The sequence below is a fragment of the Heteronotia binoei genome, chromosome 12 (genome assembly GCF_032191835.1).
Source record: "Heteronotia binoei isolate CCM8104 ecotype False Entrance Well chromosome 12, APGP_CSIRO_Hbin_v1, whole genome shotgun sequence".
Lineage (NCBI taxonomy): Eukaryota > Metazoa > Chordata > Lepidosauria > Squamata > Gekkonidae > Heteronotia > Heteronotia binoei.
In genome coordinates, this window is record NC_083234.1 from 47,859,246 (window position 1) to 47,877,196 (window position 17,951).

General features: G+C 43.9%; 1 protein-coding gene across 1 annotated transcript in view; it reads left to right on the top strand.

The window, feature by feature from the left end:
* The first annotated feature begins 425 nt into the window (after window positions 1-425).
* Window positions 426-17,951, top strand: part of ANTXR1 (ANTXR cell adhesion molecule 1) — a 168,673-nt gene continuing 151,147 nt past the window's right edge. The window contains exon 1 of the mRNA XM_060251262.1: window positions 426-631. Within this exon, the coding sequence (XP_060107245.1) occupies window positions 480-631 (152 nt within the window). The 5' untranslated portion in view covers window positions 426-479. The remainder of the gene's footprint in view (window positions 632-17,951) is intronic.

A 17,951-nucleotide genomic window follows, 5' to 3' on the forward strand; every position in this document is an offset into this window, starting at 1 on the left:
TTACGGATGAATTACGCTAAACGGTTTCGTAAATACTTCAACCATTAGATGGCAGCCTTGGGACTCGCTTAGTAAGAAAGAAGCCTGGAGCCCACTACCCGCAATAACAACAGTAATGATGGAAGGGGGGGGGGGGGAGAATGAGCCTTCCCACATTCTCTGAAATCTGGGACAAAGCAAAAAATCGTCCGGAAACTGCTTATTGCATTGCAGACAGAAGGGATGTTTCCTTCTCGGGGCTGTGAGCAAAAGAGCGAGAAGGCTCTGAAATAGGAAAAAAAGAGCGAGGGACGGAGAGAGCGGCAGGCAGCCCTACTTGTGCATCTTGAAATCCGAAACCAAGCGAAGTCTTGCAACTTGGGGAGGACAACTTTCCGCGAGGGGCCGATGCGAAGCCCTTGCTTGGCTTTGCAGAAGACGGCGTTCAGATAAAGGGAGCCTGGGGAGAAAGTCGACAACGCTCGGGCTGGGATCTCACCATGGCCCCGGCGAAAGCTCCGCGCTGGGCTCTGCGCTGGGTCTTCTTGGCTGCCACGGCTCTGGTCGCTTGTGATGGGCAGGGCGGCAGGAGCCGGGAGAACGGCGGCTCTGCCTGCTATGGAGGCTTCGACCTCTACTTCATCTTGGACAAGTGAGTGCGGGGCGGGGGGTGGAGAGCGGAGCGGGCAGTCTCTGGGGGACCAGGATGGCTGATGAGTCTTGCAGATTTTGGAGCTGAAAGGGAGGCCGGCGGCTCCTCTCTCCCTCCTCGCCCAGACTTTTGTCTCGGTCGGTCCCTTCTTTGCAATTCTCCCCCCCCACCCCCCCACCCGGGCTCTTCTCTTTTCCAGCCCTTTAAATGCTGTGCTCTGTTCGACCCTTGGCCTTAGACATTTCGTGGGGGGGAAAGGGAGAGCTTTGTTAGCGCGCTTTGGCTGAGTATTGCTAAAAACTTCTCCAAAGGAGGATGGCTATAGAATCTTCTCTGCAGCGTTCCTCTTTAGACCAACATCCAGATTCCCAAGAAATGGGAGCCCCATCTCTGTTTCAACCCCATCCCCGCATCCATACTTTTAATGCCTTTGTTAATGCAAGACTGCCCTAGAGAGTCCAGGCAGCTCAGCTCGAAAGAAGTTTGGCCCAGTGAGTTGGGAAAGGCAGTGTCGTGCGTTTTGTTTTGTTTTGCTTTGCTTTCAGGTCTTTCTCTGTTCTCACGTCTGAATCACTTGGTCCCAGTTAATGAAATGCACATTTCCCCCTCTCCACCTCTAATAGTATCCAGAGATGATCTAAAGTGCTTACTCATGTTATTTACCCCACACTTGACGCAAAGCCATTCTTTTGCATAAGTGGCTTCCTAGTGTATTTGGATCACTTGGTGCCCAGGAATGAAGCAGTGGGATGGTCTATAAAGCTAATAGAAAATAGACACATCAGGAAACAGAATAAAAACAAGTCTTGATGGAGGCCGGGTGCCAAAAATGCTACTTTAGGAACACTACAAAGGCTTGGGCGCTTGAGGTTTTGACCCGCTTTGCTTCCAGGAGCTGTCCCTGAAGGCTTCTCAGTTTCCAGAGTAATTTGCCAGCCAGTGGAGGACTATCATTTGGGAAACATAAGCCGCAAATCCCCATGGGCAGGGAAAGATAATGGTGTGGGTCATTGGTCCAAGCAGTTAAAAAAATGTCAATTGCATATGAATCCCACTTTTCCTCCAAGAAAGTCAAGGAGGCTATTTTATCTTATTTGTAGGGTAGATCAATCCAAAGTATGTGGTCCAAGGTCACCCAGAAACTAGAGCGTGGTATCATAGGTAGATTTGAACCCAGTTGGGTTTGAACCCAGGTCTTTGTGACAGTGGTGCAGCTAGGTAATTTCGAACTTGATGGATCTCTCTTAGATGCTAATATAGCCTTCAGATTTGAAGATACAGCCTGGTGGGTGGGTGTGGTCTCTGCTGGATCCTGGACTTGTGCCCCACAGTCTGACCCTGATGGCAGCCCCCTGCTGTTTTATTCAAATACAGCATTTTGTCTGCCAGTGCACATTGCTTCTCCTTTGCTTAGCTATACCATTTTGCACAGGTAAAATGTTTTATTAAAGTTACATGATATTAAAACGGCCTTAAAATTATTCATCATAACGTTCCTCTGATGAATTTTGCCACAGCCCCCAGATTTCATTGTTCTATTTATTTTACATATTTATTCCCCACTTTTGCAGCCTGATAGTTCCGCCTAGACTGGTCTTGCCAGAGCTTGCTATGCAGAGAAAGGCAATGGCAAACCATCTCCACTCACCTCTTGCCTTGAAAACCCCATGATCCTATGGTCACTGTGTGAGTCTGTTACAACTTGATGGTGTACAGTTGTAACTCGTTTTTTCTTCCCAATGGAGCCCCAATGTGGCTTCCAGAGTTGTTCTCCTCTCTTCTAGTTTACCCTCACAATGACTCTCTGAGGTGAAGTAGGCTGAGAAAGAGATTGCTGAGGGACCTTCCATGGCAGAGTGGGGGTTTGAACTTGGCCATCCCTGATCCTAGTCCAACACTTTACCAGGGCTTTTTTTCTGGAAAAAAAAGATGCCGGAACTCTCTAGAGGGAAATGAAGGAAAAACACATGGGTGTCCTTCATTTTTTGAGAATTTTGTTTCCACATAGAAGTTCTGGAACTTCCACATGTTCCCCCTGAAAAAAAGCCCTGACTTTAACCACTTCATCACGTTCACTCTCCAAATTATGTTGTTACAGGGGTCAGTATAAGACATCTCCCACTCCAGGCCATACTTGGCTTCTAGTCCAGGGTTGAAAGGCGAATGAAATAACTCCAGTGCTAATCTATGTATCAATCACATTTCTAGTCTGCATTTTTTTTCTTTCTTTTTTTGGTGGTATTGGGTGTGTGCGTATGTTCATGCCTCAAACTCATGGTTGACTTCTGGCGACCCCTAGTGAGGCTGGGACATTCAGAGGGGTGGCTTGCTATTGTGTCCCAGCCCTGGTATTCCTTTGAAGTGCTTGCCAGGGCCAGCCCTACTTAGCTTCTGAGATCTGAGGAGATTGGGCTTGCCTGGGCTATTCAGGTCAAGGCTAGTGTCATGGGTGCTGGGGACCCTGCAGAAGAAGCTGAGCCTGCAGAAGAAAGTGTGCCCCTGCCACCTGCACCAGTGCCCCTGCCTCCTGCTGGAGAAGATCCAAGCCCCCCTGCCTCACCCTCTTGGGTGGCTCGTGTGCGTGACCGCCTTCGTCAGGACCTCAGGGATCGGAGGAGGGCAGCACGCTCATGAGCAAGACGCTCCCTGAGCCCTGAGTTCTAAAAGGATCCTGGCCCTTCTAGGAGTGAGGATGCTTGAGTCTCAGCAGGATCCTGGCTGCCCTCTGAGCCAGCAATTAGCCCAAATGGGCAACAGACAGCAGAGGGCTATATAGCTGTGGGCTTTGGGAGGAGGCTTTGTGGAAGCAACTAGTCACTTACCTGATGTTCTAGCATCCACTGCGGCTTTTGACTTTGGCTACTGGACCCCCTGACTTCGGCTTCTGAACCCCTGACCTGCGATACCTGGACTGTGATTTGGTTTTGGCGCCTTGGACCCTCTTTGCTCACCAGCTACAGACCTTGGACTGCCCCTGGACTTTGCCTGACCCAGCCCCAGCTCATGGCAGCTAGCTTGCATTTTCTTGTAGAAACTCAGGAAGAACTCAGGGTTCCCTTCCTCCACTGATCTTCATAACAACATTGTGAGGTAGGTTAGGTTGAAGCAGAGTGACCGGCCCCAAGCAAGGAGGATAGGCTGCCTCCTGGAATCCCCACGAGTTTTGGAGCGGGGAAAGAGAGGATGCAACATTGCACTACATGTCTGAGTTTTGTGGCTGAGATTTTTGAGATTCTAGCCTGGCATTCTAACTGCAGCTGCTCTCATTAGTAGGCTACTTTGTGGGATAGGGGTTGAGGACTTGGCCCACTACCCCAATCTTAAGGTGGTCCTTTTGACAAAACTAGTTGGATGACCAGGGTATTTCTAGAGGCTGCCTCCAGCTGAAGTTGATTACAGGTTTATCATTTATCTATTTATTGTTTATTACTTTAGTTTTCTATCCCACCCTCTCTGCAAGCAGACTCAGGGCAGCTAACAAAGGTTAAGATGCTGAAGTTCCATTAGCTCCAGGAGAAAACAAGCAGTCTGGTAGGAAAAGCATGTTAACCTTCCTGTTCCTTAGTTCAGTTGTCTCCTCTAACTCCTTGCATTGGCTGCTTGAATTTTGAGTGTCCAGTTTCATGGCTTTTCTTCAGGAGATGAAGAAGGCCACCTCAGTTATTAACTGTGCAGATGATTTACCAAGCTTTACACAGTCAAGCATGTGTAAATCTACAATCTGAACCAGGGAAACCAAATTCTCCATTCAGAATATATCCTGCCAATGAACAAAGCATTTGCTGACTCTGGATAATGAACTCTGTTTCCAGCAGTCATGTTTTGCAATGCTTGATGTGCTGGGATGACTTGGAAATAGAACAAAGGGAGAACGGGAGGGAGAGAAAGGCATGGAAGTTGCATACAGGCAGGGCTGGCTCCAAAGAGTATAGAGACTGGCGATTTCCTAGGTGTCCAAGACCAGCAAAGGATTACATCCCCTAATAGCACTTTGCATGCAGCACTTAAAAAAACCCCAAGGCAGTGGAAGAGAATTCCCACTTTACTTGCCTTGCCATTGTTAGATAAAGAGATCATGAAAAATGCTGGTGCCCGAAAGGACCTTGAAATCTGGCACATCTTCCAGTGCAGACCTTATAAGTGTAACCTTATAACACCTCTGGTCTTATACTCAGGACAGTTGCTACCAGCACCCTCAACACTGTAGCTGGATGCTCTTTTTTACCTCCTGTATTTATTCCTCATGGAATGGACTATCATGATTTAGATGCAAAAGGAATGTTTGTTCTTTTGATTAAAGAGGTGCCATCAGTAGTTCAAAGGGAACTTCATAAACTTCATGGTACTTCATGGAGGAGAGGATATGCAGTGTGCCTAAAAGCTCAGATGCTGACACCCACAAATGGTTCTTGCAACATCCAAGCCATCTCTCTCCTGCCCTTTCTAAGGTCAGGCACTTACTTCCCTTGTTCGTTGTAGGGGTCCCTGAATTTCCATTCAGAATGGCAAAGAAAACCAGAGGGATTGTAGAGCCTTAGTCACTTTTCTCCCTCCATCTGTTGTTTCTATCTGCTTATCTTTTCTCTTCTTTAGCTGCTTATTGTTCCTAGGAGCTGAAGCCAGAACAGTTATCTGCTGGTCTCGGTCAGCTCTTTCTGCTTGCATCCAGGGAAGTCTTCAGTCAAGAGGTCTTGTACTTTTCATGTGAGTGAGATATCCTGTAGCTTTTGGGCCCATGTCCTGGTGTTTGGGGGGGGGGTCATCTGTCTTGGCAGAAGACTGAGGCTGAAAAGGTCAGGGAAGCCTTTCACTGGTAGTACCCCCTCATATGTTCATGGGGAACCTGGTAGTAAATCATTCATAAACAACTTGAGTCTCGATCAGGGGTTTGTAATAGCAGAGCAGCTCACTATAATACATGTTACTGTCCTAATGCAAATAATTGTGTTTGAAGTTATGTGATTTGTATTATTCTCATAAAATGTGAACACATACATAATTTTGGTGTGTGTGTGTGTGTGTGTGTGTGTGTATATATATATATTTGCAATGGTTTGTTTCAACATCTGTATTTTTATCTTTGGGCCCATTGACCCATTACATATTTAGGTGCATACCCATATTGCAAACATGCACTTAGAAGTGTGAATGAAAGAAACACATGTTGCAGCAAGTGTGTGTATCACCCATGTACACTTGTCAAGGAGCTGTGACCAGCTGACTTGGCAAAACAATGTGAAATGTCCTTGTCTAACAACTTTTACATTCTTCTTAAAATTCTTGGGATTGTTTTTTGCTCAAACATTCCTGTCAGGTTTCAATTTGGTGGAAACTGCAGTCTAAATACACAAATAGCATTATACACCTTCCATGGATTTGCCTAGCTTTGTAACTCAACAGGTCAGAATTCAGAGGCATATTCATTGCAAAAGAAAACAGAGGGTGTTTTACATCTGTGTTGCTGGATGTGTTATTGGTTGGGCAAGCCCCGAAAACGTGCCTCCACAGGTGAATGTGGTTTTAAAATATCTCTTCCCAGCATAGCAAGTCAGTGGGCCAGATGTTAACTAGCTACATGATCACAATGAGATTCTCACAAAATACCACAGGCCCTGAAATGTCTGCTTTCTCTTTCCCTGGTGCTTACTTGCATTTTACTGGGTGCAGCAGCATTGATTCCACCATGTAGCCACTTGGTTTTGTGAGCCTTGTATACTACGGGAGATGCAAAGTCAACCTTTCTGCATGATGGTGGCTCTTCCAACAGGGTAGAAAAGCCCTCCAGCTAACTCCATGGCTAACAGCCTCTTTGGGTTTCACACTGTGGTCAAGAACTATTGGTGGTCTCCCTTAATCCAGATCAGGCAGGGCATGTAGACTGAGAATTCCCTACTTTGTTGGTTGCCTGTCTCAACTTAATGCCAGTCTTGGAGCCTCAGGAAACACAAACTGATCTTGTTGCCTTTTGGAGGCAACTTTAGTTGGGCATTCTAAAAAACATTATTTAAAAAGCCCCATGGCACAGAGTGATAAAGCTGCAGTACTGCAGTCCAAACTCTGCTCGTGACCTGAGTTCTATCCTGGCAGAAGCTGGGTTCAGGCAGCCGGTTCAGGTTGACTCAGCCTTCCATCCTTCCGAGGTTGGTAAAATGAGTACCCAGCTTGCTGCAGGGAAAGTGTAGATGACCGGGGAAGGCAATGGCAAACCACCCCGTAAAAAGTCTGTCTTGAAAGCGTCATAATACAACATCACCACCAGTTAGAAGCAACTGGTGCTTGCACAGGGGGCTATCAGATTGGAATCCAAGCAGCACAATTCTAAGGACACTTTTCTAGGAGTAAGTTCTATTGCATAGAGCATAATAGACTTCAGAGTAGACCTGCAAGGGATTGCTCTCAATATCTCTTAAAGTTCCACATGGTGGTTCCCCCCACACTTTGCTTGCTCCAGCCCCATGCAGATGCCATTTTCCTTGTGTTCTGGAAGGTTTTTCTGTGCTATAACATTGAATTACAGTGACTTGTCCTGTACCAATGCTAAACTCTAGCAATATGTCAATTACATTTAGTAATTCCTATAGTTTAAAGTTAGTAATTGACATATTGCTGTCACCTCATGCTATAGAGGTAAGCTATATTCTGTCAAAGCTTGAGGAAACATTTTCCTTTTTCCAACAAGCAGCAATGTATTATCTAGAAGTCACAGCTTGCTACTAATTCCTAATCAGTATCTAAAAAGTCCACCAAGGTAACCAAAGGGTTTTGTGGAATATGATAGCCAATTACATCAGAAATCAAGTCTGATTTTAGAAAGTTGGGATCTGTGAACAAGACCAAACTATATTTAACAAAGCTGCTTGTGGGTTTTCCATGTCCAACCGGTACTGGAATAATGAATGAGCAGTCCAGCTGGTGTGGTTTCAAATGCAATTAATAAATTATCTTAATACTAAGTCAGGTGAGACCGAATTTGGTGGAATATTGACCCAAATTCATTTTTAAGCTTCAGGCTGGATTTTTAAACATTGAAAATGATACCTTGTTTTGAATGAAATTCATACATGGGTTACCTTGACTGCAATCCTAACAGTTTCCTGAGAGCAAGCCCCAAATAAAATGATCAGAGCCCACGGAATTCCACTGGATGGGAGGGGGTGAGCCAGCCTCAACTTAAGAAGGGTGAAGTGTCACTATTCAGCATGGATTATAGGTTGTTAATAATATGTTGAACTGGCTTTAGTTGTGAGCTGTTTGGGACAACCAATGGTATTCTGTGGTAATTTTTGTTGGACATGTCTTATAACAAGCTGTCCCTGGGTATCATTCTGGCCTTTTCAGTCATTGTTCTTACCATATCAGGATATCATAGTTGCAAAAACACCCACTGTAGATCCATAAAGTGATGGTCTGAGGGGTGGGAGCAGATGTGACTATAATGACTATAGCATAGGACTTGGCTATAGCCATGAATTGTCTATAAGAAATATGCCAGAATTGCATTAAATCTTGTGTAGTGGTTAAGTGTGCGGACTCTTATCTGGGAGAACCAGGTTTGATTCCTTGCTCCTCCACTTACAGCTGCTGGAACGGCCTTGGGTTAGCCATAGCTATTGCGGGACTTGCCCTTGAAAGGGCAGCTGCAGTGAGAGCCCTCTCAGCCCCACCCACCTCACAGGGTGTCTGTTGTGGAGGGAGAAGATATAGGCGATTGTAAGCCACTCTGAGTCTCTGATTCAGATAGAAGGGCGAGGTATAAATCTGCAGCCTTCTTCTTCTTTTCTGTATTGCAGTAATCAAAAGTGTCACATTTCAAATTAAGAAGTTTTCTTGACATCACTTGCATAGTCCTGTTTGAAGGCTACTTTTGTTAACTGTGAGGTGGAAATGAATAGAGCAGCCTCTATTCTCTGCACTATGAATGCTTGTATTGAATTTCTCTTTGATTCATGTCCTTTTATTCATTTGGTTGTCATGTTGCTGCATTTTCTCTGCTTTTAGTGTATGTAATTTTTTTAAAGAGCCATACAGCAAAAAAAAAAAAGCTTTAAAATCTTTTCCTCATCCAGTCGTAAAATATACTCAATATCCTATCATCCGGACATCTCCAAATAAATACAAAAATGCATAATTCAGTTGAGAGAGGGCTAATAAATCACTTGAGAAGGGAGTAATAATTCCGCAATGGAGGTCAGCTACAGGTGTGAGATCTTTTGAAAATCACCTCACGTGTCCAGGCTTGACAGGTGCCCTTCCTGAGGATCTAGACTCTGCCCCCTCAGGTTCAGACCCTGAATTTCAAGAGAGCTGGTTGGCCTGTGATCAGCTGTGCACACCAGAAAATCTCTCTGCCTCAGCCATCAGTTTTGATCTCAATCAGTGCTTTAGACAAAACGTCTGCTTATTTAATTTTTCAAAGACATGGATGCTCATAAATTCCTCATTTGCTTCCTCATTAATCTGCAAAGAAGGAACTTTCAGGAAAACTGCACAACTGCTGTATGGTTGTGTAGGGGTTTCTTGGTGACATCATGCAAGCTTAGGCAATAGGTTTGCCAACTCCAGCTTGGGCAATTCCTGGAGATTTGGGAGCAGTGTCTGAGAATGGCGAAGTTTCAGGAGGGGGAGTTGCTCAGTGGGGATGTCACTCTAGGCTTCAATTTCTCCTAGAGTCTGTGGTATAGTTCACCCTCCAAAGCTGCCATTTCCTCCAGAGGAACTGATATCAGTAGTCTGGAGATCAACTGTAGTTCTGAGAGAAATCCAGGCCCTATCTTAAGGTTGGTAACTTTGCTTCTCTTTGAATTTGTACAATTGTTTTTCCCTTCTGAAAGAGGCTGTGACCTAAGCTGTGGAGTCTTGTGAGCAAAAATTCTGGCATTAAAGTTCTGAGCAAGCAATTTGGCTACTGCATAAATTAGCTTGCTCTGGGGCCATCCCTCCTGAGCTAACACAAAAATGTGTGAGCTGGAGGCTAAAAAGCTGTGAACTAGCTCACATTCACTCAGCTTCGAGGGAACACTGACTGTGGCTATTAAGCCACTGTCTTCCTGTGGTTTAAATGTCTGCATAAATTATTTCTTTAAAACACCCTTTTCTCTTGCCTGAGCTAAATGTTGCTGGATGTCCAACAGCTGCCTGAAGAAATGTCTGCAGAACATGAAGAGACATTTTCTCACCAATGAGTTTCCCAAAATAGCCACCACACACACACACATCTGGGACTACCAGGCAGAACTTCCATGGGGAGGAGACTTGGCTCTCAGGCAGAATTCAGCGCCAGCTCCTCATTTGGCAGAAATGGAGCATCTTCCACATTTGGGCTGCAACTAGTTCTGCAAGATCATGCTGGTTGCAGGAGGCAGTCTCTCTTAATGCTCAGAAGCGGACTTTTCTTCAGCCAGTCACTGGATGTGCAGCAGTGTTGGATTCCACGGTCCCACCTCATGCCAGAGAAAGGGCATGTTGGTACCACAGGAGTAAAGTAGCTTAATAGCTTTGGCTTCTGGGAGGGCTTGCTTCATGGTTTCTAACATAGAACTCTCAGCACTCTCACCAAACTAATAGTGCCCAGGTTTCTTTGAAGAAAGCAGGAGACCTATACAAGTTTGTGTAGCATCGAGGCTTTCTGATACAGATATCTAAAACCCATTCCAGAGCCCGTTCCATCTCAGACCAAGTTTTGCAGATAATTCTGTTCTGGGTCTGAAAGTGTTCTGAGCTGCTTGAATATAAATGGAAAATTTTACATTTCCTAAGTGGGATCTCTGAGAGAGATTTAAGTCTCAACAAGAGCCAGGAAGGCTCCTTTTGGGTTGCTCCCCTGACAGATTTCTGGTGACCAGGTGCAAACCAAACCAGGATCCTAGGCTGCAGCTCTGTTCCATCAACATAGGTTCTGTTTTTGCCATGTTGAGTACTGTTTCCCTCACAAGAGAAGTCTGAGGAAAAGTAGAAATTGAGCAGTTCTGCCATTTCTTCATAACCTGTTACAATTTCACTTTCCTTGCTTTGCAACAGACTTACCTTATGCTTGCTCTTTTTCTTATTTTGTACATAAAAAAGAAACCTGTTTTGTTGTTTTTAGCATCTCTCACTAGCTCATACTGAGGTTTAGCTTTCCTAACTCTTTCTCTACAAGCATTTGCTATTTGTTTATATTCATCCTTGGTTATAAGATCCTCCTTCCCTTTCCTTTCCCTTGTCTTTTTTATATCTCAAGTCTTTAGAGGGCTGTATATCAAGCCACCTTGACTTCTTTAGGCTCCTCTCATTTTACCTTCTCATCAGAATAATTTGTGATTGGGCCTTCAGTATTTCACTTTTAAGAAACCCCCACCCCTCTTGAACTCCTTAAGTATTTCTGACCTTGGGTTTTTACCCAACATAACTACGTTTGTCAAAATATGCTTTCCTGAAGTCCAATCTATGTACAGTTTTTCCCTTCCTCCAAAATCACATGGTGACTACCAAGGCTTTTTTTTGTTAGAAAAAGCCCAGCAGGAACTCATTTTCATATTAGACCACACCCCATGTTCAGTAGGTTACTTTCCACATATTGACACAGAACAGAACAGTGCCATCAGCTGCATTTCATGGATGTGTGTTCTCACACAGCCGAATGAAAAACCTTGTTTCACACATGCCAAACATGGCCAGAGAGAGAGAGCCATGTGTGTCAGAGCGGGCAGCGGCAGACCCAGCATCCCCTGGGAGGGGATGCTTGTGGGCAGAACTGCATCTCTCACTCTCTTCGCAAGCCTGTTGGTGGCTGAAGGCAGCAGAGCGGACAGAGCATGTGATCTAGGAGTGCATGGCTGCCTAGTGCCTTCCCTCTGCTGGAGACCTTTTTTTGAGCCAGAGCCCTGGCCAAGCTAGTCAGAACTGTGTTTTGCTGTGTTCCTACTCAAAAAAGAAGCCCTGGTTACTACCCATGGTGCCCACTTCTACTTTATCAGTTCTTCCCTGCTGGTGAGAATCAAGTCCAAGATAACAGATTCCCTTGTTTCTTCTCCACTTTCTGGAAAATGAAGTTGACAGCAAGAGAACTCAGGAATTTATTTGACATTTCCTGTTTAACAGAGTTGGACTTCCAACAGATGTCCGGGTAATTGAAATCTCTCATGACCACTGTGTCCCTTCTCTTTGAGAACTCTACAGTTTGTTGTTGGAGTATCTCATCTAAGTCCTCTGCCTGGCTTGGTGGTCTATAGCAGACCCCCACCATAACATCACTGTTATTTACTCCTTTTATTTTTTCCCAGAGACTCTCAACTGAACTGCCAAGCTCAGATTGACATATTTCCTCAGAAGTATATATCTCCTTTACATATAATGCTACACCTCTGCCCTTCCTTATTTGTCTGTCTCTTTTACATAAGTTGTACCCCTAATATTCCAATTATAAGTGTCCTCCCACCAAGTTTCAGTAATGCCTGTTAGGTCATAGTCCCCTGCTAACGAAACATTTAATGGTGCCAGAAATCCAGGCTTCTGGATCAGCCTTTCTGTTGTGATTCCTTTTGGCTGTCATTAGAATTTGGAGAGGGGGGAACTTTGGGATCTTGCCTTTTGGATTTTTAACTGCTGTATCTAGAAGGGGAAGAATGCATCCTCTTCTAAAAGCAATGAGTTTTGGGGGTTTTTTGCTGGCATCAAATCTAGTGGTGGCAACATTTTTCTGTGTGAAGAGATGTGTGGGAAGGTTTCATGGAAAAAAGAGCTGTAATTTTAGATGTTTGGATTCTTGTTCCAAGGGGAGAAAAAAAGGCTTGAAGCTGTACTTATGTGGCGAATTTCAAAAGTGGTGTGCAACTGAGCAGGGCTGCTTCTAAAACCACTGAAATGTTAAGCCCTCAGTCCAGCTGAACCCCAGGTTACTATGATAAAGCATGGTGGCAGGGGCTGGAGATGGTCATGCCTGGGTAGAAGATTTTAACAAATGCCTAACAGTGCTAAGCCGTGGAAAAGGGATCGGTGTTCCTAAGCACCATGACTGTTTCTTATTCTCAGCTGCCTCACTGTAGAGGAAAGAGATGTGGAAACTCCTTTCCACTGTGATGGGTTCTACAGGCCAGGATCAGACCACTGGCCTGTATTTTCCAATATCCTGTACCAGATGTTTCAGAGGAAAGGAGAAGATGATTTTAAACCTTCCACGGGCTGGTGTTTGATGTTTGGCAGCGAGTCACATAGTTATCCTTTGTACACTGTCTTGCCTACCATTGTTTGTGACATCTAACCAGACTGGACTATTGTGATGCACTCTGTTATGGGCCTGCCTTTGAAGACATCTTAAAAGCTCCGGTTTGTACAAAATGCAGTAGTAAGTATGGTCTGGGATGTCTGTTTGGGCAGATACTAGAGCATTATGCCAGTGCATTGTATGCCAGAATTGATGTTGCACCATAGGCACACTTTCAGACACCCTAAATAATGCACTTTCAATTTACTTTGAATGAGCTTTAGAGATGTGGATTTTGCCATTTCACACAGAACAATTTAGTCTGTAAAGTGCATTGTAAGTGAATTGGAACTGCACTATTCAGCATGTGTGAAAGTGCTAGTGTCTCCTCCATTGCCCATTTTCCCTCTGCTGCTAGAGTAGCCAGGTGTCATCTTCTCCCAGGTGGGGGGACTTGGGAAGCATTCCAGGAGGGGGTGGGGCCATCCCTGATGCAATGACAGCACATAGAGTGACATCATTTAATTGGAAAATGCAGCACCATGCACACACCCCATTTCCCCCTGTCCATTTAAAGGAAAGGTTCCCTTTAAATGGTTGTGGAAAAGCGGTGTGTACACACAGTGCTGTGTCCCCCAACACAATTATGTCACTCTGTTTGCAGGGTAGATCTGTATGTCATCGCCACTTGCAGAGCAGGTGTGCACAGTGCTTGCTTTTTCTAAGTAGGGGCCATGGACAACTGTTGGCGGAAGGCTTCCCCTGTCTGGAAGGAGCCTGAAAAATCAGGAGATCCCTTGTCCCCACCTGGGGACTGGCATCCCTACCTGCTGCCCTGCTGATCTCCTACAACAGTGATGACATCTCTCAATATACTCCCCATGAGCCAGTTACATTCTTCAGACAGCTTCTCCCTTAAGGTGCCCTCCCTTAGGATTTTTTTCATATTAGGCCACAGCTACAGCAAGAGCGCAGGCCTTTTCCACAGTGAGCCTAATCCTTTAGAATTAGGTTTGCCAATCCCCAGGTCCTGAAATACAAAAAGAGAAATCACATGAACAATGAGCAACCAAACACCTCTGAAGGTATATATGATCAAAATTACTAGGCTGTGATCTCCATTCTATGTATCGAAAATTTAATCAAACAAGTTTCTCTTTAAAATGTTCCACACACAAATACATAGATCAGTTTCACAGTAGGACTGGTATATCTTGAAATCCCATACAGAGTAGATCATGACAGAATTGTTAACTTGTAATTCCTGTTTCATTCACCAATTTCTTCAGGCTTTAGATTTACTATAAAACTCAGAAATTAATCTGGACTCAGTTCTATTTCATTTTCAATACCCGAAGGTCTCCACAACAATTCTATTGCTGGCAAAAAAGCTCAATCAGGCTTACAGGTCCCAGCAGGGGATCTCCTGGTTTTGCAGGCTTTCCCCTTGGGAAGACTTAAGAAGACTCTTGGCAAGGCTTGTTTTTTAGACAGTGTGTCTGTGCCTTTAAATTTGTAGAGGCCGGGCTGAATGGGGGCGGGGTTAGCCTGCAGAACAACATGGCTGCTCCCAGTAGTTGTGGAAGCAGCCCAGATCCTCTGTTTGTTTTACAATCTTTTCAGAAGTTGTTTGCATAGTAAAGGGTAAATTAGAACCTTTGGTTTTCCTGTGTTACTCTGAAGAACTTGGAAGTTCAGCAACTCGTGAAGTAATTGCCCCAGTGAGACTACACAAGTGTGGGATTGCAAACTTTATTTTGGCTGCACTCTGTGTGTGTGTGTGTGAGAGAGAGAGAGTGAGAGAGAGAGAGAGAGTACAAGGGACTTGCAGCTGTTTAGGATGAGGAAATGAAGACTGTATTCAGGGGAACTGCACTGCTGTATTTTTTATTTATTTGTTTTAGGGAATGTGAAAGTCTCCTGGTTACACCCCCAAAGTCCCCAGATATTTTCTGAGTTAGACTTGGCAACTCTATTTGGAATAGCTTGCCAGAAAGCATGTGATGGAAGGTGAATGGTTACAGCAGTTTTCCCTGGGAGTTTGCTAATCCTGTGTGCCTTCATCCTAATGTGTTTTAAAATCAGAATTCTTTTACATTTGTAATTTGTGTATTTTAGTGTTTTCTTTTATTAATTGGACAATTATTATGCCTTCACAGTTTGGTTGCCCAAGGAAATAAGACTGGCTAGAAATGAGCTCAAAATAATTCAGACAGATTTGCCCACAGCTAAAAAGTCTGCCATGAAAACATCCTGATGTGATGTTGTCCCATGGGTCAGTAAAGACCAGGTGCTTGCACAGGGGACTACCTTTACCCTTACCTTTAATTACCATTTATGGGTTTGAAAAGAGTGGGTTGGTCAGCCTTTCTGCTCATGAATAAGGGAGAAACTATATGCTTGGGATGGGACCAAGGACCTGCATCAACAAATGCAATATAAAATGGGGATGTAGTAAGGAGAAGAATTGGGTGAGATTGATTTTTTAAAAGCCTGTGAGATCCAAACCAACATATGTATATTTTCATTTGCTAAAAGCCCCCTGTCTTCCTCACTTTGCCCTTTCTTTCTAGACTGAAAGTTCATTGGGGCAGTGATTTCTCTTTCATCAATCTCAATTTAGGGCCTGGAGATCTCATGGATTTCCAGGTGTTCTCCAGATGACAGAGAGCAGTTCCCATGGAGAAAATGGCTGATGTAAAGGGTGCATGCATCTATGGCATTATACTAGCCTGAGGTCCTTCCTCTCCCCAAACCCCAGCCTTTACCCCTCAAATCTCCACCCTATTGCTTTCTCTGTGTGTTTGGCACCAAGTGTGTTGATTTCAAGTGTGCAAGTATTAATATAGAGTAGAAACTGCCCTGAGACTTGAAAGGTGGCAATAATATGATACTGGAAAAAGTTTTATATTCCCCAGTAAAAACAAATAGCTAGACAAGTTAAAAGGGTTTTTTATTTTTTGGTATAAGATTAAATATTTGAAGGTCTAATAGTGTATAGAATATTAATATTGGGAAATATATGATTTATTGTGGGGCAGATTGTAATGAAATAGAAGTTTGCTAGATACGATGTGCATTTTGTAGTGACATGGATATATACATTTTGGAAATTATGTAGGTTTGTAATTTTTGTAGATAATGGGGTGGTATTAGGTGTTTATGTAAATTTACATAAATTTATGCAAAAGAAGAGTGGTAACAGAAATAATAAATGAATGAAGAAACAGGTGTTCATAGAGAATTACAGGAGTTAAATTATTTATTTATTTATTATTTAATTTATATCCCACCCTCCCCACCAAAGGCAGGCTCAGGGTGGCTCACAAACCAAAGGTCGACACAAACACATTAGTGTGACCGATACAATAAACAACAATAAAAACATAAAAACAATTTAAAACATTTGCATGTGCTACTATCATAATTTCAGGTAGCGATTTAAATTCTGGTGGTTAGCTATACTCAGAGGTCTCAGGATTGCCATAGCATAGTGAAGTAGGCCATTGATGGTGTTCTTATGGGCCAGTCCCATTGCTGCAGACGTTACCATTCATGTAAATGCCTGGCAGAAGAGTGCCGTTTTGCAGGCCCGTTTTACAGGAATTATGTACAGGGATGAGCATGAACCAAAAAAATGTGGGTCAGTTCATGGTTTTTGGTGTGCCTGGTTCATGAACCATCACAAACTTTTACCTGCCAAATGAACTGGTTCAGTTTGTGAGGTCTGTGAGATAGTAGAATGCTCCCCAGCAAGCTAGAGACACCAAACTCACAAGAGATCTTCAACTGACTATCCAGTACATGCCCTCCAAGTTTGGTGAGGAGTGGATTTATGGGGTCTGAGATACAGTCCTCCCCCCTCTAGGAAGGTGCCCCCGGGAAAGTGCTTTATAGGAAATGACAAGTGCAGGTTCAAGAGTGTATAAAACAGATCCTGTGCAGGCTAAAGACATCAAAGTCACAGGGGACTTTCCTTAGATGCTCCTCTGCATGTCCTTCAAGTTCTGTCCTCCTGTTGCTTTAAAGTTTGGTAAATACTTAGAATGAGTGGAGAGAGTCTGTCTGGAAATGGATCCATTCATGAACCACCACAAACTGCTTGAAAGTTCGCTGGTTGACCTGGCTCAAACTTGAGTTCACAAACCATGAACCAGCCAAAATTAGTCATGAACTTTACTTTGCGAACCAATTCATGCCCATCCCCAGTTATGCATAATTCTGTCCATCTCTATCTGAACAGGCCACACAAGAATGGTTACCTGCAGATATGTTTGTTGATCTTTTATTTCACCGCAAACACTGTGTTTGGGCTGGAAAAAACCTAGACTTGCCCAGGCCTGCATCCTATGCTTTCCTAAAGTAGTTTGTTTCTTGCATCATTTAAAAAATAATTGTACAGCTGTGTGTCTTGTTTGTGGTCTTTAGTCTGAAAGTAGTAGATGCTCTGCTCCCTGGATTTTGTATTGCCTCTTTTGCCAAAAGGGCAGATAGGTGGATTCTAAAGCTGTGTTCAGGCATCACCCTTAACTGCTGTTCAGTAAAAATGTTAACTAACCCATTCATTGCGGACCTCATTTGTGGGTCTTGCTAATCTTCCCTCCTTTCTTGCACAGAGAATTGGAGTTAAAAATTAACCCGGGTTACCTGTGACATATAGATGTAGACCACACGAGTTAGCACACATACCCCTGCAAACTGGGATTCTAAACTGGAAAAGAATTAACTCCAGTTAACATTTGTACATGCCTGAATATATACTAGGAAACTGGAGTTAGTTTTTAACTGTGATTGTTCATGTGAAAAGTTAGTGGGGAGAAGTGTGTGACAACCCAGATTCATCTGCATATTTCTTTAAACGTGGTTAACTATGGTGTCTGTGTACATTACCTGATTTATGACTTAGAGCTACTTCCCTGCACTATGGATCTTCTATATAAGGTACTGTTATGCTCTTCCCACTTCCTAGCATGATGAAAAGTTTGAAGAGCAGCACTATCCCTTTGGATGAGAGAGAGATCATGAAACTTGTATGCGTTTTGCTTTATTGAATACTATAAAAGTTTTTCACAGGAGGAGGCAAGAAGGTGCTCCTCCAGGTCAGTATAACTGGTACTCCACCTCAGTCCCCCCCCCCCC